This window comes from Scaptodrosophila lebanonensis, unplaced genomic scaffold, assembly GCF_003285725.1.
Source record: "Scaptodrosophila lebanonensis strain 11010-0011.00,11010-0021.00 unplaced genomic scaffold, SlebRS2 tig00000001-arrow-pilon, whole genome shotgun sequence".
NCBI classification, from domain to species: domain Eukaryota; kingdom Metazoa; phylum Arthropoda; class Insecta; order Diptera; family Drosophilidae; genus Scaptodrosophila; species Scaptodrosophila lebanonensis.
In genome coordinates, this window is record NW_022060529.1 from 29595139 (window position 1) to 29616614 (window position 21476).

Here is a 21476-nt window from a genome sequence, read left to right on the forward strand (position 1 = left end):
ATACATTTACATCATAATCAGGTATGCAGCACAAAGTTGAACCAAAGCAGCAACAACAACAAGAGCTGCGGGCAGATCTTCGGCAGAGATTATGTTTATGGCTACAACTTCCTTCAGAATTGACCTATCATTATGAAATATGGACACATAATCACAAACTGATGTAAATTTGAGTTCGAAATTCCAAGAATTATGGGAGTTATGGAAAAAACACGAGTTTCGGGGGAGTGGGGGGGTGCATTGAAAAAAAAACTCAAACCCTTTTATCCTTTGAATACAGGCTATAAAAACTAGAATAGAAAAGTTATAGAAAAAAAAAAAATTTAGAAAATTAAAAAAAAATTTGGATCGATTTTACCTCTCTTGGTATTCGAACTCACGTAAAGGGTGTATAATTGCACATTTACATAGCAATTGCGTCTATGCGAGTGTATGAATGCCTATGCGCATCTATTCGTGTCTGTGTAAACATGTTAGCAGTCAACCAAAGCACCAGCATCAACAACAGCCGCGGGCAGCGCTTGAGCAGCGCTGCTGCAGCAAATATATTTATGGCTATAACTTCTTATTAAATCGGTCTATCATTGTGAAACATGAAACATATAATAACTAACGGGGGTATTTGCAAAATTTGAGTCCGAAATTCCAAGAATTACAGGAGTTACGATTTGCACGAGAGAGGGGGGAGAGAGGGAAATTCCAATATACATATTTTCTGCGTATTCACCAAAGGCATCTTGGAGAAAAATTTGGTGTTCCTAGATCTCCTGGTGTTATAGTCTCCGAGATATAGGCGATTATACGATTGGAAATCAAAAAAATTAATCCCGGTGTTCATACGGACAGACAGACAGACATAGATCGACTCGTCTTGTCATGCTTGTCAAGAATATACATATATACTTTGTGGGGTCTGTCATGCATGTTACATTTTTCAGCTCTCGCAAACCTAATATACTCTTGTACATTTCATGTACAATATAACTAATAATACCCAGCCCATAAAAAGTACCGACTGAACGCCATTCGAACGCCAGCATAATGTAACAAATCAATGGCATCGCCAACAAATGCTCTATTCGAAAAGTCTAAGTTGAGTCTCTATATGCATATGATATTTGGTTGGGATTGCTTTAATAAAACATTATTTGAGCTGTGCATTGTCAAAACTGAGGTAAAAAGAATCGTTCATGGCATTCCTCTCGTCATCTGGGCATTAATGTACGAGTATGTATATAATACAAGTAAGTACTTATAAGTGGTCTGAGATCTATTACGCCTAATTTGGACCTAATGCAACGTACTCTTTCAAAGAGTAAAGGTATATACATATGTATGAGAGAGTACTTGTATTTTAATACCTTTGGCATATTGGCCATCTTGATCAGTGTATACGATTAAAAGTTCGAAATGAGCTGTATAGTGGACACAGTCGCGTTGAGCTTCCCTCTCTTTTCGGTGGCTTTGAGCGGTATCTGTCTTGGTTCAAAACGAGTTTTGGCCACCAATGCCAAGCCAAGCGCTCGCAAAAGCACTTGCTAGCAGTCCAATTGAAAAAGCGATTAAGTGTGGTTGTGCCAACGGATTCCAAAACAAGTTTAAATACATAGTTTCCATACTTTCTCGTACTGCTTGTTATGCGGCCAGAAAAGGCAAGAAAACATACAAGACAAAAAAGCAATACACGAACTGATTTGTGTAGTTAAAGTGTATATGTATGTAGAGTGTTTATACCGATGTAATCGACAATGGCTTAACGTTATTTTTATTTCGGGTGTTTTTTTATTTTTTAATCTTCCGTTCGCATATGCATACATGTGTTTGCAAAAGGTGTAACTGCATTGAGACTTGACAAGCTTAACATTTCTGTCCTTTCTTTTAAGTCAAGCTGGTTAATGATGTCTTTTATTTAGTTCAAAGTTTATTTGAATACATACTTGTATATACATGCGTATGCTATTTGTACACATACACATATCGAGTCGAAGTTACACATACGCGTATGTATGTACATGTATGAAAGTGGTTCCTCAAAACTACTTCTTAAAAAATTGTATGTATGGTTTTATGTATTGTATATATACTCGTACATATATATATTATATATAAAGGTATGTGCTAATGAAAACAACTTTCGATTTTATAGCCATACAACCATATTATTATGTATAATATTGGACTGATATAAGGCGAAAAACTTGTTTTCTGCAGCAAATTTAACTACTTATGTATGTATGTATGTATATAAATATGTATATAAATACGTATATACATATATGTATATATATACGTATATACATAATATAAACCATTATTAATTACCATTTGAATGTATCGAAGAAGAAATTAAACAATCTGTAAAGTAGCATATGTACATGTGTATATGTGAAAAAAAAATTTCTTTTGAAATTACATACATATGTACATATGCGTATATTCATGTGTACATACTATATGTAAAATTTGTTATTTTGAGAAATCCTCTACACTTTTTGGCTTTAAGAGTAAATGCCAAATATATTTGCAAATTTAAATCCATATCTTTGTATGAGTCATTATATTCTTTTCCTATGTAATCGCATTAAGCTTTTACCATGATACAATTATAGAAGGTATGCCATTAAAGCCTGCAACTATTTTACTCATACTGCGCAGTATGAGTAAGCGCATAATAAATGAATTTTGTGCTCTCTTGTTCAAAATGGCATTCCGGGCTGTTACTAGGTCAACAACTTCCTATGGCGGATGAAACACAAATGAAATACAAATGGTACACTTAAATAGTCATAATGCAAGGAGATCACCAAATAATGGAACTATGCCTCGCCATACCTACTTGGTTCAACCATGTTTTATCACTATGAAAACCCACATACATACATACATACATACCAGTATGTACATAAATAGCACAATACATACATAAATATTTATGTATGTATGTACATGCCAACGAAAATTCCCATTATTGTTAATTCTTTGCTAACGAAAAATGTAAAATACTTTAAACGTTTCACTTGAGCAATACAAATACATAATATGCATGTGCATAGGAAATTCGTTTGTACTCATTGTAAATTTTCGAGAAAATGTTTTAAAACTGTGTATTGGAACGATTAAAGCCATTTTTTAGACTGTATTAAATGCCAATTGATATTTTGTGATATTAAACAAAAATGCCTGGCAACGCCAAGGTGCAATTGCCGCGAGCAATGTTTAAGAGTGTGCCTCGGATGCTGATGACTCCAATACTGATTTTCGCTGCCTTTTGCTGTATCAGCGCTCAAAAAGGTATGTTTTGCAAATACGAACTAATCTACCTACTCGTACATACATATGTACATATAAAACAAGTGTGTATTGGACTAAAATTTGGTGTCTAATAAAGTAAGTTTTGTTTTAAACTCGGTAAAACTTTTCCCAAAACCCAAAAATTGATTAAATAATTTGATGGTTATAACTCTTTATCCAGTGGCAGAGTCCACAAGTTAAGTACCCGATTTAAGAATGGTCATAATAATTTTAACTTATTAAAATACGTGATTACAGAAGGTGGAGTCAAAACAAGAAAGGAATGTTAAAGTCGAGGGAGCTCAACTCATAAATACCCCGTACCACCCCACAAAGAAAAAAAAACAAGTAGAGAAGCTAAAGCCGGGTATCCCGAATTTAAAATGCTCTGTACATATGTGTAGAATAATTATGCCTGTATGTGTGTGTCTGTGTATCTGTCGTGTGCCTGTGCAAAGCAGTAGCAACAACAACAGCTGCGGGCACTGCTTGGTCTTATGTACATATATGGCTATAACTTCCTGTTAAATCGGCCTATCATGATGAAACTAAGCATACAGACTCATAATCTAACTGGGCGTATTTTCCGAATTTCAATTAAAAATTCCAAAAAACACGGGAATTATGGAAAATTACTAATTGCGGTGGAGAAGGGGAACGCAGGGAAATTCGAAAAAAACATTTTCTGCGTATTCACATAAGGCATCTGGGACTAAAATCAGGTGTCCCTAGCTTTTATAGTGTCCAAGATATGGGCGATTATACAAATAGAAAATCGGGAAAAGCCCAATAGGGGGGAAGTGGGGGGAAAATCAAAAAAATAAAACAAACTTGCACAGCGTACACACATAAGGCATCTTTGTGCAAAATTTGGTGTCTCTAATTTTTATAGTCTCTGAGATCCAGGTGTTCATACGGACGGACAGGCAGACAGACGGACAGGGCTAGATCGACTCTTCTTGTCATGCTGATCAAGAATATATACAGGGTGCGCCATCTTTTATGTCGGTATGTAGATATTGAAGAACTTTGTCACCTAGGGACACCAAATTTTAGTCCAAGATACCTTATGTAAATACGCAGAGAATCGCTTATATCTCGGTGACTATAAGACCTAGGGACACCAAATTTTAGTCCAAGATACCTTATGTAAATACGCAGAAAATTTGTATTTTGGAGTTTCTATCCCTCTCCCCTCTCCTAAGCAATCATTGATCTTCCATATCCCCCGTATTTCTTGGAATTTCGAGCTCAGATAGTGATTATGTATGCGTATGCCAAGTTTAATTATGATAGACAGATTAAACAGGAAGTTATAGCCATAAATATAATTGCTGTCCAAGCGCTGCCCGCAGTTATTGTTGTAGTTGCCGCTTTGATTCAACGTTGTACTGCAAACATGTTTACACAGACACGAATAGACGCGCATAGACATACACTCACATATCCGCAATTGCTTTGTATATCTGCAATTATACACCCTTTACGTGAGTTCGAATACCGAGAGAGGTAAAATAGATCAAATTTTTTTTTAATTTTCTTAATTTTTATAATTATTCTAAACATATGTACAGAGTATTTCAAAGTCGGGACACCCGACTTTGGCCTTTTTACTTGTTTGTTTTCAATTCTGCAGTCCACGTAAAGGCATAGACACAAACCCGATACAAATTGATGCAATATGTACGTAGGTATAACATGAACATATGTATATAATTGGTTTTATTATTTAAAAAATTGTAGCATGTAGTTTTCAAAAAAATTTGGCATAAGCTTCGTTTTGTTTCTATATACATTTTTATGTTCTATCTGTTTCCTTTATTTTCAGAAACCTCCCCTTTTTTTCCATCCCAAAATCGTTTCATCCCATCGTCAGGGCAGTTTCCAAGCAACTTTGGGACGGGCACGGAAGATCGTTCAAAAGCCAGTACGATTAGATTTTCAAACACGCCAGGCTCATATCATGAGCAAATAGTTTTTAGTGAGAGCAACAACAACAATAAGGACGCAGCCCACAATACGCAGGTTGCGGTGAGTGCATCTAAATAAAACTACAAGACTCACAAAACTTCTAAACATTTTTATACTCTGTACATGAAATGTACAAGAGTATATTAGGTTTGCGCGAGCTGAAAAATGTAAGGGTACAAACATAGTAAGAGGTGAGAGGGTGAGAGGAAGCTGAAGTCGAAAAACTGTGCACAAGCAAACATATGAATTTGCTCGAAGGTGTTCATAGGTGACGCAGTCAGCTTCAAATAGTCCGGTACTGATTTTGAAGCCGAATCGCTTGCTGTTTACTCTTGTTATTGTTTTCGTTGTCATTTTTTTAATAGAGCTGGAAAAACATCTTTGTTTTTGGAGGAAGAAAATCGAGTTATCGATGCGTCGAACCTCCAACTAAGAAATTTTCAAAATGATTTTATTGATGCCTATATATGGGGCATTTCATTTTGATTTGTCATCTATATATATATAAAAGAGTTTGTCCTGACTGACTGATTGGTGATCAACGTACAGCCCAAACGGTAAAAGCTAGGAAGCTGAAATTTGGACACAAGATCCCTTTTATAGTGAAAGTGAGCACTAAGAAGGGGTTTTGGAAAAGTCAAGCTCCAAAAGGGGGAAAACGATCTCCAAAGTTTGTTTGAAAATTCTGCATTTCTGCACCGATCAACTTTAAACAGAACAGAAATTAATATTAAAAATGTAGTAATACAGTACTAATCTTAATGGGGTATTCGAGTCGCCGAAATAGGCCGCTGTACCCGATTCACAGCTAGTGATTAGTATTGCATTATTGTAAGTGTATTTAATGATGATTAGTTAAGTAAAAAAGGATGTTACTGCTTAAGTTACTAGGGGATTGTATAAAAGAAATTAAATGGTAGAGTTCATTATAATTTGAACACAGAACACGAAAAGGAGAGTAAAGGGCGAAATTTGACGTACAGCGCTGAACATGTAGAGGCCGGAAATTTCTTGAAGGTCTAGAGGGAACTACGAAGCTTATACGATGAATTAGGTTGTCTGAAGAGATTTCTCCCGCCAGTAGCTTGTACATAAAAACTACACCATGACAAGTTCTACGATCGTGCAAGGTAGGAAGATCGATCAAACGTAATCTGTCACGATAAGGTGGCAAACGTCGATTGGGATCCCATTGAATGCCTCGCAAGGCAAACAATAAAAATTGCTTTTGGGCGGACTCAATCATTTTCTGGTATTTTTGATACTGGGGTGACCATACACATGAACAATATTCTAAAATGGGACGAACGAGAGATGTATAAAGAATCTTGGTTGTGTACGGATCATCAAATTCCTTCGACCATCGTTTTATGAAACCCAGAACACCTCTAGCTTTACCAACCATATTTACAATATGGGTATTAAAATTAAGTTTGCAATCGAATGCTACACCAAGATCATAACTAGAAGTGATGCGTTCCATAGTGTAGTCATCTAGTAGATAAGAGAAAATATGAAGTTTACTTCTATAAAATGGCATAGCTTTGCATTTGCCAACATTAAGTATAACATGTTGGAAGTACACCACGACTGAAAATTATTAAGATCAGTCTGAAGTAGTTGGTGATCGCTGATATCAGATAACGTAAGGCAGAGCTTAACATCAGCCGCATACATTAGAACACGAGAATGATTTATCACTCGGGGTAGGTCATTAATGAAAAGGACAAAAAGCAGAGGGCCAAGGTGTCTTCCCTGTGGCATGCCCGAGCATACATATATAAGCTTTGAGATCGCACTATTGAAAAGAACCCTTTGAGTACGACCACTCAGATATGAAGTCAATATAGCCATGTTTGTCTGTCCGTCCGTCCGTCTGTATAAACGCAAGGATCTCAGAAACTATAAGAGCTAGAGTTACCAAGTTTTGCACAAAGATTTCTAATGTGTATGCGCTATACGAGTTTGTTGTGTGTTTTTGATTTTCTAATTAGTGATTATGTGCCCGTATGCCAAGTTTCATTATGATAGACCGATTAAACAAAAAGTAATAGCCATAAATATAATTGCTGACTAAGTGCTGCCCGCAAGTATTGTTGATGTTGGTGCTGCAAACATGCTCACACAGACACGAATAGCCACGCATAGATATGCATACACTCTCAAAGACACAATTCATATGTAAATGTACACCGTTTACGTTCGAAAACCGATAGGTAAAATCGATCCAAAAGTTTTTTTTAATACTTTTTTTTAATGTCTATAATTATTCTAAGCATACATATACAGAGTATTTCAAAGTCGTGATACCTGACTTTAGCTTGCCTACTTAAAATAATTTTTAATTAATTAAAAAAATTTTTTTTTTATTTTTATTTTTTTTTGTGGGACTGGGTACAGGGTATTTTACTGTCGGGCTTGCTCGACTGTAGCGTTCTTGCTTAGCCGCTCCGTTGCTAAGGTCTCAAAGAAGTCCGCAGTTATTGATTTTTGATGGTACAGTAGCCGACGCTCGTTGTTTCATGTATGTAGTAGTGTGTATTACTGTTTATTATCGGGACATCGCCGTACCACAGTATATTTAAGTGGCCCGCCCCGCAAAATTAGTCTTAAGCTTAAGTCTTACACACTTCCCAAACCCACTTCCTCTTCAACTTATACTCTTCCTTAGAGCCCTGCTTTCTTCGACATGACATTTCTAAAGATCATCGTCAACGCAGGGATTACTGTCTCCTAGTCCGCTTAGACTACAGTATATGAGATATATTACCCGTCGATAGGATGTTCACCATTACATCTCCAACCATTCATTGTTTCGTAAAAATGTTTTCTCAGAGTTCTTAAGAATCTAGGTCGCAAAGCCTGCAAAATGGGTAGGATTTCACTTTGCAAGAACCATGCATATCTGGTATTAGCTTTTCTGTCTGTTTTTGTCGCAAATTCAATAGATGCCAACTTACCAGCACTAGATCTTTAGTTCTCTACAACTCTCATTAAAATCATTCGCCCTTTGCAATACTTGTACATGCCACAGCTTCCTGGCGTCCTGTATACTTAAAGTCATTTTTGTACTTTGTACAAGAGTAAATTAGGTTTGCGCGAGCTGTAAAATGTAACAGGCAGAAGGAGGCGTGGCAGACTCCACAAAGTATATATATCCTTGATCAGCATAACAAGACGATACATTTGTAGTGATCATGATCACAATATTTGGTGATGATGATCAGTGATCAGTCCATTCATCAGTGACTGATCAGTGATAAGTTATCAGTTATGCCTGGTGAATGCGCCCATTGTTTTTCACTATTGTGGATTAAATTCCATAATATTGGACTCAAAATAGACCTCTCTCAGTACTATTTGCATAGTGCCATCTAAAACCTTCGGTTTCTTCCACAACAGCTGCCCAACCTCCTCAATTGGGTCAATCGTCGAAAGCTTAGCGCTTAGCGTCAGCTTAAGGCTCTGGTGCTTTCAGCTGCAGTAAACACGTTTTCAGTTTTGCAAGTTACGCTACAGTTACGCAATTTATACGCCGGAGGCTTCTCGTTATAAAAACCTTTTATAGAGATGATCGATATCTTCATAAAGATTTTTTGATGAAATTTCGCACTCAGACATGAGGGCTTATCTAATAAGGTACTACGGCTTCATCTTACAAATTCACAGAAACCTTATTGGCAGCCTGAATACTACGATGTTTCGCCACGCCCGTTTGGCGTGCCTGAGAATTATGACGCCACAAAAAATGCCCCACAACTTAACGCACTGGCAAACGTTTTCACACGCCCTAAGGCCATACGGAACGGTAGCACGAGCAACGGTATTACTCAAGCATCTCAACCGAATCGCGGCAATGTTCTGCAGCAACACACACAATTTTCGACTCATTCCACCAGTCCAACGGTTTGTATATTCCACCACTAACCAAATAACCAAATAGTATATTCGAGTATTACATACAATGTACATACAGTTGCTTTAAAACAGCTACGACAAAGTTTAAATTAATAATATCGATACTTCAATTAAATTGGGCCTAATTGGTAATGGTCACTATGTAAGTATAAAAGATTTCTATAATTGCAATTTACTTAATTTTACCTCTGACGGGTTTTCGTTCTCCATTGCTTAGACTTCTTGAACTATTATGGTTTTAAAAACGATGGTGGTCAAATAATACTTTTTACCCAGAAAAACTTTCGCAGCTGTCTTAAACGTGTGCATAGCAGAAGAAAAATAGAGAAGAAGCACTCAATGATGCAGTTTCTGGACGTAATACTGGAAACAAATATTTCGCTAATAACTTTTCTTAGAATTGACCCATTTGGATGACATTTTCTCTTTTCATTGCTTCTGCTATTCTCTCACAGGTGGAGACCCCCAAAGGATATATGTACATTCTTAATCAACATGACAATACGAGTCGATCTTACCATGTCTGCCCGACTCTCAATCCCAGAGTCCGTCCGTATGAAATCCTAGATCGAGAGACAGCAAATTTTACTCGGAAGGCCTTATATTTGTAAAAATTTTAACCCCCCTTCCCACGCTATAAGTGATTTTCCATAGCTTTTTTGCATATATGCACACATAGACATAATTTCGATAAAAATATTCGATGTTTTACTATTTTATTTCTTTTTTGTGTTTTTGTTTAATTTTTATAATTTATTAAATTATTCTACACATAGGTACAGAGTACATACTTATTTCAAAACCGGGGCACTCGACGATAGCTTTCCTAAGTGCTTTTTGATGATTTTATTAAAATTTGGCTTAAGGTTTTTTATTTATGTTTCGTTTATTTCGTAATATATATGAAACAATTCTACACAAATCAGGGCTTAGCTTATCCATTTGTTTTTCTAAAATCAGTTGCTAAAGTATTATGGACGGTAAATATAATATAATAATTGTAACCGAATTCATTTAAGTATTAATAAATTAAATGTGTTTACAATAACTAAGAGTTGAAGCTATCGCAATTTAAAAAGTTATTAAAGGGTGGTGGGTATTTGGCATTTGTTTGCTTGCTTACTTAATACATACTTAATTTAGATGAAATTTTTGGGTCTAAAAATTGGTTCATTGAAGTCATTTGCTTAATCAATTTTCCTTTACTTCCAGAACGTGAAACAGCTGGAAAGCAACATTTTTGACAATAATGCTCCTCCATTACCTTCCCACATTATTCCTCATCGCTACCAGAGAAATTATCAGGCGACCGCAAAGGCTACAAGATCATCGGTAACTGCAGAAAGTTCTGAGATCAACCGCAACAACCGCTTTGGTATAAGTCGCACCAAGCACACAACAACAACATCTACATCACTCCCAATTAAGCATAACACTTCTTTTTTAAATCGAAATATCAGCAGTTCGCGTCGGCTCGTTTTTAACAGCAGTATACAGAGCGAACACTCCCCTAAGCAACGACATTTCGGCCTTAATAATGTACGTTTAAGACCTTTGCGCCCCTCTAGCAGTATAGAGAGCATAGATGACACTAAGGAACATAAATTGGGTTCGCAGGAACAGCAAAAAGGGCATTTATTGGAGTCGGAACCGGCCGCTTTTGAGGAAAAATTAATACCTTCAAAAAAGGCCGAAGTAACAAAGACTCGGGGTCATGACTCAAATGAGGAACCCGTCATATTAACATCCAACTTTTATTTGTCTGATGGCACGCGCATGGATGGAGCCTCTGGTAGTATAGGTGTTTTAAGTGATTTCAGCACAGACGGAAATGAAGATCTCCCTACAGATTCTTCTGAGATTAAGGATTCTACGGAAATTGTAACGGATATCAAGAATGATGAAAATATATCCTCAACGGAAGAAAGCGATCCCGAAACCACAGAGGATCTGATGAACACATTAACTACAGATCAGCCGGGCGACCACAGATTAGTAGAGGCAACTAGTTTAGCACCAAGTAAAAACAACACGATGGAATATTCCATTGAAAAAGAAGACCAAGATGAATCGGAATACGGAAGCGGGGATGAAGAAGATTTTGACGAATATGAATACGACGAAGAAGACGGATCGGGGGAATATAACATTGGTAAAGAGACTACAGAAGATGGGACCATCAAAGAGAAAACTGAACGCGAAATCATTTCTGTCGTAACCACTAAAAGCATTGTAAATGGATCTACGGCCTTCCCAGCGTCTGTTACACCTGGCACCTGGATTGAGGATATCGACTCTTCGGCAATGTCTGAAAAGGTAAACTGTTATATGCATATTGAAACTGAATTGAAATCAAAAATTGAATTAATTAATACCGTTAAACGAAATGCTAGAGTCATTTGGGCTATAACTTCCTTTACATTTGAACTATCGTGATGAAAATTAACACTAATGAGATGTAATTGCCAAATTTTAGTAAACAATTCCAAGAATTACGGGAGTTATGGAAAATTTACCAATAGAAGGGAAGTGGCGGGGGAAAAGGAAAAATCTCAAATACTCGAAGACAAAAATCTCAAGTACTCGTAGATTCTGGATAAGATGTTTGGTTATTTTAGCTTTTATACCATCTGAGATCATTGCGTCCATATAGACAGATAGACGGACAGGCGGACTTTTCTGTATCGACTTGTCTTGTCATGCTGATTAGGAATTTACTTGTATATATATACTAGCAGACCCAGCAGACGTTGTCCTGAATTATATTTCAGGCGCTGGTTTCTCAAACTTTCATTGCCCGTCAATTTAATCCGAGTCCGTTGACCAATATTACCTACTCGTGCACAAAGACATGGCATTGTTTTATGTACGAACCTTATATTTGAATATACTTGTAATACAATTAATATTCACTGAAATGCGACACTTGAAATATTAAGACTACATACAAAAAAATTAAAATGTTGACGCACACTGTCTGCAGAAACATATTAGTTTTTTCAGATGTAAGACGTTGAATTTAATATTTAAAATGTAACCTCAAGCCTGTCGGGCAGTTTTGTGAATCCTATAATTGTAAGCACAAATACTGATCCAGCAAAGACGGACAAGACCTGCTAGTATATATATAAATATATATATATAGTATATCCCCCATCCGTTTGCCAAGTTTCAAAACAGGAAGTTATAGCCATATATGTTGTTGCTGCTTTGCACAGGCACACGAGACGTACACAGACACACACAAACACATACAAACACGCATAGACACGCATATTTATTCAACACATACGTATATAGTTTCAAAGTCGGGACACTCGACTTTAGCTTTTCCACTTGTTTAGTTTGGATTTTAGTTCATTTACAATTGAGACTCCAGAGATCAAGGTGTCATATAATCGAACTGGATAGGTGGCGGATGCTGTAATCTTTGCCAGGGAACAGTCGGTATCAGTGCTTAAATCACATGATCTTTAAGCTCCTTGTACACCCTTTTATTTCATTTTGACTAATGAACCTCCTTTTGCCCATTACAATCATCATGCTGGTCATATAAACAAAAGAATCTCTGAAATGTAGTCTACAATTCTTCCTTTTAACCAAGAAACACCGTTTCAACTTATGCACAAACAAATACAATAAAAAAAAACTGAGACTTGAGATGTGTCCCAGTATATTTTACTTGAGCTACTCATTTTCGACTAGATGTAATGACCTATACACAAAAGTGTGAAGCTTTGCTGTGAGGATGTCTGAAAAGATAGAAATGTGAACAAACCAATTATTTATATTGGAGGTGGTGGATAGGCTCTGCCACAGTATTTTTTTAAAGCTCTCACTAAAGCTGTATTTGTCGTCCTCCTTATTTCAACGCGAACATAAAGTTTACCTACTTTAACGTATTAAAAATTTATACGATCTTAATTTTGTGTTAATATTTATTACCTTTGGATTGAATTGACTGATTGTTTTTGTATTTTTTTATGACAGGAATATATGAAGACCAGTGGGGCTGATATTACTATGCCAGCACCACAAGACGATGGACAAATCGATCACAGTGCGACATCTGTAACACAATTATTAGTCCCTTCCACACCGGATGTAACCGAAAACTATGTAGTGGTAGCCTCCGTTCAAACTAGTCGAAGCATCAATGGGGCACGATTCTTGCCCTTCCCGTCTATTGAACAGGAGGAAACAAAGAAAACATTATCGGAACTAGAACGGAAAGTGCACTTAAAGCAACAACACACACAGTTCGACACAAGTCGAGAAGAAACAAGGGAGAACACAGAATTTTCTACCAACACTTCTCCGACGGAAACATTGCCCACATTGGAAAACGAAACATCCACCTCACAGCTTGCGATCACAGATTTATATTCCACAGAGGAAAGCATAATTGATAAACTTGATCGCGTGCAGTCGGAGCTATCCAGCGGACTACTCTCCGGCAAATATCCCGTCATCAATGAAATGGATGCGTCTGCTACAGTTGCGCCCGTGACGCCAAGAGCGGAATATGTATTGCCACACATACGCAAGTTCGTCCCAAAAACTACAACCATGATGCCGCATACCACGACTAGTGGCAATAAATTAAGGGTACCACACATTAAAGAAGTAGCAGTAGATGATTTGTCGTCCCTTTTGCCAATGGGCTTTAAGCCGAAAACAAGCTATAAAAATTGGAAAATCACAACTTCTACCTCCACAACAACAAAAATGCCAACCACTGTTAACCATCCAAGCAAACCATCACGAAACTCAAGCATTAGTCGCTCTTTTAGAAACGGTGGCGTTGTCCTGCAGGATATTGAGCTAATTGGTCTATTACCAAAGGGCTATAAGTTGCCGAAGATAATGACAACGCCGACCCCCACATCGACCATAATCATATCAAAAGAAACAGATTTTGAAAGTATATTCAGAAAAACAAAATTTGATGATAGCCTGGCGGCACTACTGCCCAAGGACTATAATATAAAAATCACCCAAATGCCAAAAGTCGAGAATCTCCCAAAACATGGCGACATTAGTAAAGGTCTGCCTCCGGACGATAATCATTCCAAGGAGGAAGAGCCAAAAGCTGAACTGTCTAGTAGTGTGCTGCTTACAAAAATAAAAGACATACAGAAGTTTCTACCACCTGGTTACGAACTCAATAAAACGGATGATAACTTATCTGTGCAGCCCAAACAGAAAGTTTACTCTTCTTCACTCAGGCCACCACTGACAGTAGTAACTACTCCACAGACCAATGAAGCACCTGTCAAAGAGTTAAGCAACACTAGCGGTAGTCTTAAGGTAGTTTTTCCCAAGGGCTTCCATAAGCGGATCGGTTCCCATAGACTCACCACACCCCACACACTGCATGACTTGAACGAAGAGCGCTCATCACCACCCGTAGTCATAAAAAAGGGACCTCCTACTCGTGCTTCTACAGAATTTACCGGATGGCCCACGTCACCTACGACGCCGCTTTCTATTGAAAAAATGTCCGTACAGGTTATAAGTTTTGAGGATCTGCTGGCAAAAAGCACTACTACCAGTATTCCTATAGAAACATCAACAGATACAACAACGACCACTACAACGCAACGACCGACAAAGCCAGGACACTGCAAGGCAAACTGCGATCTAGCAGGTACAATCAAAATAATTGGAGGTGTAACTTGGAAGCCAGAGCTCCTCGATCACAACACCCAGGAATGGAAAAACCTAGCGCATGAGCTGGAAACCCAAGTAAGTTTAATATCTCACAATTATTATAATTAATGGACGGCTGTAATTTGTATATCCTGTACCCAAAGGGTAAAAGAGTATACTACTTTAATGCAAATGTATTTAACACAAAGAATGGGGCCAAAAAATATATATATTATTAATCAGTATAAGAAGGCGAGTCGATATAGCTATGTCCGTCCGTCCAGCCGCCGTCTGTCACCCAGTACAAGTACAAGAGCTACGCAGATCGAGCTTTTTTCAGATAAACAATTGGAAAATCACTTCTACCTCCACAACAACAAAAATGCCCACCACTGTTAACCATCCAAGCAAACCATCACGAAACTCAAGCATTAGTCGCTCTTTTAGAAACGGTGGCGTTGTCCTGCAGGATATTGAGCTAATTGGTCTATTACCAAAGGGCTATACGTTGCCGAAGATAATGACAACGCCGACCCCCACATCGACCATAATCATATCAAAAGAAACAGATTTTGAAAGTATATTCAGAAAAACAAAATTTGATGATAGCCTGGTGACACTACTGCCCAAGGACTATAATATAACAAGATAGAACGCTACAGTCGAGCAAGCCCGACAGTAAAATAGCCTGTACTCTCCACAAAAAGGGAAAATTAGAAAAAAAATTGCTTTTTTAAATTAAATTATTAAAAAAAATGAATGAATGAATTAATTAAAATTAATTAATTAAATTAAATTAGAATACATGTTTATGTTCAGTTTTAACAGCATACATTTACATCACGTACCTATGCGTGTATGTATGCAGCACAAAGTTGAACCAAAGCAGCAACAACAACAACAGCTGCGGCAGCGCATGAGCAGCGATTTTACTTATGGCTATAACTTTCTTCAGAATTGACCTATCATGATGAAATTTGGCACAGGGACACATTAGTACCAACTGGATGTACCTACCAAAATTGATTTCAAAATTCCGAGAATTACGGAAGTTATAAGAAAAAACACGAATTGCGAGGGAGTGGGGGGGTGTATCAGAAAAAATAAACAAACTCGATCTGCCTAGGGCTTATAGGAACCTTGATACCAATTTTGGTTATCCTAGCCTTGTACTTACTGAGATCCTTGCGCTCATACAGACAGACGGACAGACAGACAGACGGACATGGCTATATCGACTCGTCTTCTCATCCTGATCAAGAATATATATACTTTGTGGGGTCTGTCACGCCTCCTTCTGTGTGTTACATACATGCGCACAAAACTAGTATAGCCTTTCACCCTTTGGGTACAGGCTATAAAAATCACCCAAATGCCAAAAGTCGAGAATCTCCCAAAACATGGCGACATTAGTAAAGGTCTGCCACCGGACGATAATCATTCCAAGGAGGAAGAGACAAAAGCTGAACTGTCTAGTAGTGTGCTGCTTACAAAAATAAAAGACATACATAAGTTTCTACCACCTGGTTACGAACTCAATAAAACGGATGATAACTTATCTGTGCAGCCCAAACAGAAAGTTTACTCTTCTTCACTCAGGCCACCACTGACAGTAGTAACTACTCCACAGACCAATGAAGTACCTGTCAAAGAGTTAAGCAACACTAGCGGTAGTCTTAAGGTAGTTTTTCCCAAGGGCTTCCATAAGCGGATCGGTTCCCATAGACTCACCAAACCCCACACACTGCATGACTTGAACTAAGAGCGCTCATCACCACCCGTAGTCATAAAAAAGGGACCTCCTACTCGTGCTTCTACAGAATTTACCGGATGGCCCACGTCATCTACGACGCCGCTTTCTATTGAAAACATGTCCGTACAGGTTATAAGTTTTGAGGATCTGCTGGCCATTCCACCACTTTTAATGAATTTCCATAACTCCCGTATTTTTAAGAATTTTTCATTGAAATTCGGAAAATACCTCCTGTTACCTGTTACCTCCTCCGCCGCTGTTATTGTTGTTACTGCTTTGCACAGGCACACGAGACATACACAGACACAAATAAACACACATATACACGCATAATTATTCAACACATACATATGTACAGAGTAATTAAAAGTCGGGACATCCGACTTTAGATTCTCTACTTGTTTTTATATAAATTAAGTAGCAGGTCTTGCCCATCTTTGCTGGGCTAAGTAAAATGTGCTTATAATTATAAGTTTATTTACTATATGATATTCTTCTTTCGACGCTCTCTAAAGATTTTTAAAGAGTTCATTTTCCAAATAGCAAATATAGTACAATAAGTACTATGTATGGTTATACGTACATACATACATATGTACATATCTTCGTTAGGCACCGGACGGACTGCCAGTCCTGACTAAACTGTGTGCTTCCTCAGCACGTTGTACACACGGTCGAGTTATCCCCGAAAAGTCCGACGCGGGACATTTAATTTTGATTTATAAATCGGGACGTTCCGCAAAAATTGGAACGTTCGGCAACGCTGATATGTACATACATTTAAATTTTTCATGTAGGCGTTACCCGCCTATATACATACATACATACATACATATATAAGTATGTATTAAATTTTTTAATTCAACACTAATTTGTGTCTTCAATTCCAAATATGATTGTTGTGAATGTAAAAGGTGTGTTTCTGCTTTTGTAAATCGCATGAATACACTAACAAAATAGGCTTAACAGTAAATGACTCTTAGATTTGTTCAGAATACATTTGTAGCGTTGTTAGCTAACAAACACTAAAACGGTAAGACGCTGTAAATATGCGATCAGCTGAGATGCTAGAGATGTATAGTTGAATCCGCAATTAACAGAAAATTTAAATAATAACATCTTATAATTTATTGAGATCAATTAGAACATATCATATATAAACATACATAAGTACATATGTTCACCTGCCCGCAACGCGAAGCAGAATATGTGTAGGTCCGCTTTCGGTTTCTGCTTTACTATCGCTTACGCAGTCGTTGCCTAGCGACGGTAACTGTAAACTTTTGGCATTTTGAAATTAACAGGCGTAAATGATCAAAACGAAAGAAGAAGCGCGAGCCAATGACTTGCAGTTGTTGTTGTTTTGCGTTAAAAATTTGAATTAAGACCATAGAACATTATATATTACAATCAAACAACAGTGATCGATTGTCCAATGTATACATACATACATACGAATGTACATACATGCTATATATGTACGTACACAGGCATACATACATACATATGTATGTAGATATGCATGCATGTTTCTCTTTACTTTTTCAACCGTACGTAGAGAACCGCACTCATAGACACGAACTGTTGCTTGTTCTGTGTGTGAGTGTGTGTATATGATGTCCCCAACTATTTGATATTTGCGTTCTTTGTAATTTGCTGTTGCTGCATAAAGTTACTTATGAAAACCGTAATGCCAAATGCACTAAACAAAGAAAAAATTACTTTTAAAAATGTTAAATAATTTTTAATTAATTAACATTTCTTGCTCTGTCAGTGCAAGACGAATGAACATACATACATAGATGTGTACATATGTATGTGTATGCATTCACACATTAGTGTCTCACATTTTGCTTTGGCTTTTTTAATCGTTTGCACGCAAGTACACGAACAGCTGCTTGTATACTTAGTTGTCCCCAACTTTTTGTTATTTTGTATTGTTTGTTCTGCCTGCATTTGTAAAATGCATATTTTGAAAATCCTTGAACGCAAAGTTGTAGATTGAGTTACGTAGATTACATTACCCGAATTTGAAATCGATCGGACAAAATTTATAACACAAACATTTCATTTGAAAAGGTGAATAAATATTAAAAACCCAATAATTTAAGCTCCACCACAAATTTCGAAAATCCGAGTATGCAGTTTTGTTTGTATTCTTTTATAGATTATAAAAATCAAATTGAAAGTTGATCGGTGCAGAAATGCAGAATTTTCAAACAAACTTTGGAGATCGTTTTCCCCCCTTTGGAGCTTTACTTTTCCAAAATCCCTTCTTAGTGGGCACCTTCACTATGATAGGATCCTTGAGTCCAAATTTCAGCTACCTAGCTTTTACCATTTGGGCTGTACGTTGATCACCAATCAGTCAGTCAGGACTAACTGTTTTATATATATAGAGATTAATGAATATAATTTTTTAAAATTAATTTTTAAAATATTAAAAAACAAGTAAAAAAGCGAAAGTCGGGTGTCCCGATTTTTAGATACTCTATATGTTTAGAATAATTATAGATAATTGGGGGCATTTGAGTTCGAAATCCCAAGAATTACGGGAGTTACGATTTGCGGTGGAGAGGGGGGAGGGAGGGAAATTCCAAAATACACATTTTCTGCGTGTTCACACAAGGCATCTTGGACTAAAATTTGGTGTTCCTAGGACTGGAAAATCGGGAAAAAAAAATCAAAAAAATAAAACAAACTTGCATCTTTGTGCAAAATTTGGTGTCTCTAGCTCTTAAAGTCTCTGAGATCCAGGTGTTCATACGGACAGACAGACGAACAGACAGACATAGATCGACTCGTGTTGCCATGCTGATCAAGAATATATATACTTTGTGGGGTCTTCCACGCCTTCTTCTGCCTGTTACACTTTTCAGCTCGCGCAAACCTAATATACTCTTGTACATTTCATGTACAGATTATAAAAAATTTTTTTTTTGTGGGACTGGGTGGGCTTATAACATTCTCAACAATTATGATAGACTACATGTTAAAAGTAGGTACATGATTAACATTACAAGACGCAAAATTCCGTCTGTCCGCCGGTGTGCCTTTCTCAAGTACTAACCATCCCACAAGCTTCTTTCCGATGGATACGTATATTTGGGGACCGAGTGGTGATTATATTCTAAATAAATAGAACAAATATATGCTTTCAAATGAAATATTACATTTAAACATTTATACTTTTTCACAGTAATTCACAGTAAATTGTATATATTGTATATTGTTTTAATATTAAGTAAATAGTTAGTGTTCGTTGAAAATAATGTGGTTTAAACATTTTCTTTAAGTGTTATAGTGACATACTTGTATAAAACCCACCTTACACTTTTTTTAAAGTCCTTTATAATTCATATCTCCAACAGCTTAATGAGATTTTCTCTACTGGCGCACAGCTTCGCCAATGGTACAACAAAGTTCGGATTGACAGCTTTAGTAAGGGCAGCGTACTTGTCGATTATTATGTCGAATTTTCTAACATTACACAGGATGTTGACACCTTGGAAATCAAGCAACTGTTTCACGATGCACTCAAGCAGCCCTCCATGCATAGCCCGCCTATAATTTCGGAGTTGGAGGACGAAACGAATATTGCCTTCGAGACCTTGAAACAGAACCAATCGTTAAACTATAGCTATCAAATGGGAAAGTATTTGATCGACCCCGTAGCTACCGAGTTCAGTGGTGCGTATACGTGTAATACTACATATTTTGTTAACAAATTGTACTCAACTTGACTACTTCTTACAGTAATTGCTAAAAATGTACAGACAAATGTGGAGTACGCCGAAGAGGATCTTTTTATACCACAATGGGCTATTGTGGTTATTGTAATTGGCATTGGCTCATTGGTATTTGTAGTCATATTCGGCGTGACAGTGGTATGTTAGTTTATAATAACATACAATAATACCCAAGGACCATCTAGAATACATTGATTTGATTTTAGCTTCTTAACCGTCAGAAGCGAGCAAAAAAGGTACCGATACCCCTAACAAATGATATGCTAAATGAACTAAAAGTCAATCACATGAGTGGCGCTGACAACTATGGAATTGATGATTTTTACAACATTGACGATCCTTGGAAAGACACAAAATCCAAGGTAAAAAAGTATTAATAAAGTGTTTGCCTATTACAAAAATTCTGCTTTCATATTGCAGCGCTTCGATAACTCTGTGAATGGAGGCAACAATTTTAATATATACGACAGTTGGCGTTCCAATCGTAGCCCGCTCAATGGCACCGACTACTTATACGATCAGCAGCTGAATCTTTCACAAAAAGTAGACTCCCTTAAGCGCCAAAACCTTAACCAGCACTCTCAGTACATTGGTCATCAGTATCCAGATGCATTTGCCAATGCCCAACAGATGTACAACTACAATCATAATACGAGTCGAGCACGATACCCTCGCGATTACGACCCAGACTTCTAAAGGTCCCAGGCACAGCCCGTGTTATAGCTTTATGCTTCGTCTACTCATTTGGACGTTGTTCTCGTGTAAACTTTATAGTTAAAGTTTATATATTTTATATACATACGTACATAAATAATTAGTTATTATGTTATCAATTTATACTTGTATATGCATAGATTTCAAAAGATACATATTCGTAAACAGTTAACATAAAACTATAAAAAAAAAAACAATTAAGATGAGCAATGATTTAAATTGTTATCTACATTTAAAATATTGTCGTTGATTTTGACTTGCTCGTCATTGTTGTTGAAATATAACAACAGTTAAAAGCTGATCAGCGATCAGAACACAATTCGTACAAAAACAAGAGAGAACGCTACAGTCGAGCAAGTCTGACAGAGAAATACCCTATACCCAGGTAAACTTCCGACACTGAGGTATATGCGCCTTTAGCAGAAGCA

General features: G+C 37.1%; 1 protein-coding gene across 2 annotated transcripts; it reads left to right on the forward strand.

The window, feature by feature from the left end:
* Positions 1-1605: 1605 nt before the first annotated feature.
* On the forward strand, positions 1606-21148 carry LOC115627027. Of its 2 annotated transcripts, none has more exons than XM_030522568.1 (10): positions 1606-1715; positions 3123-3291; positions 5120-5322; positions 8932-9168; positions 10393-11496; positions 13171-14928; positions 19957-20275; positions 20342-20472; positions 20541-20696; positions 20755-21148. In XM_030522568.1, exons 2-10 carry the CDS (start codon positions 3177-3179, stop codon positions 21028-21030), a joined length of 4299 nt encoding a protein of 1432 aa, XP_030378428.1. In that variant the 5' UTR covers positions 1606-1715; positions 3123-3176; the 3' UTR covers positions 21031-21148. The 2 variants fall into 2 exon arrangements, with proteins under 2 accessions (XP_030378428.1, XP_030378420.1); XM_030522560.1 differs by having other exon boundaries at positions 1672-1715; positions 3054-3291.
* Positions 21149-21476: the final 328 nt, after the last annotated feature.

What these genes read in the sequence shown, in the direction of transcription:
- LOC115627027 (XM_030522568.1), top strand. Translation starts at nt 3,177, where the DNA reads ATGCCTGGCAACGCCAAGGTGCAATTGCCGCGAGCAATGTTTAAGAGT. An exon ending in CTGTATCAGCGCTCAAAAAG is followed by an intron (nt 3,292 to 5,119) that starts GTATGTTTTGCA and finishes CTTTATTTTCAG; the next exon opens with AAACCTCCCCTTTTTTTCCA. An exon ending in CGCATGAGCTGGAAACCCAA is followed by an intron (nt 14,929 to 19,956) that starts GTAAGTTTAATA and finishes TATCTCCAACAG; the next exon opens with CTTAATGAGATTTTCTCTAC.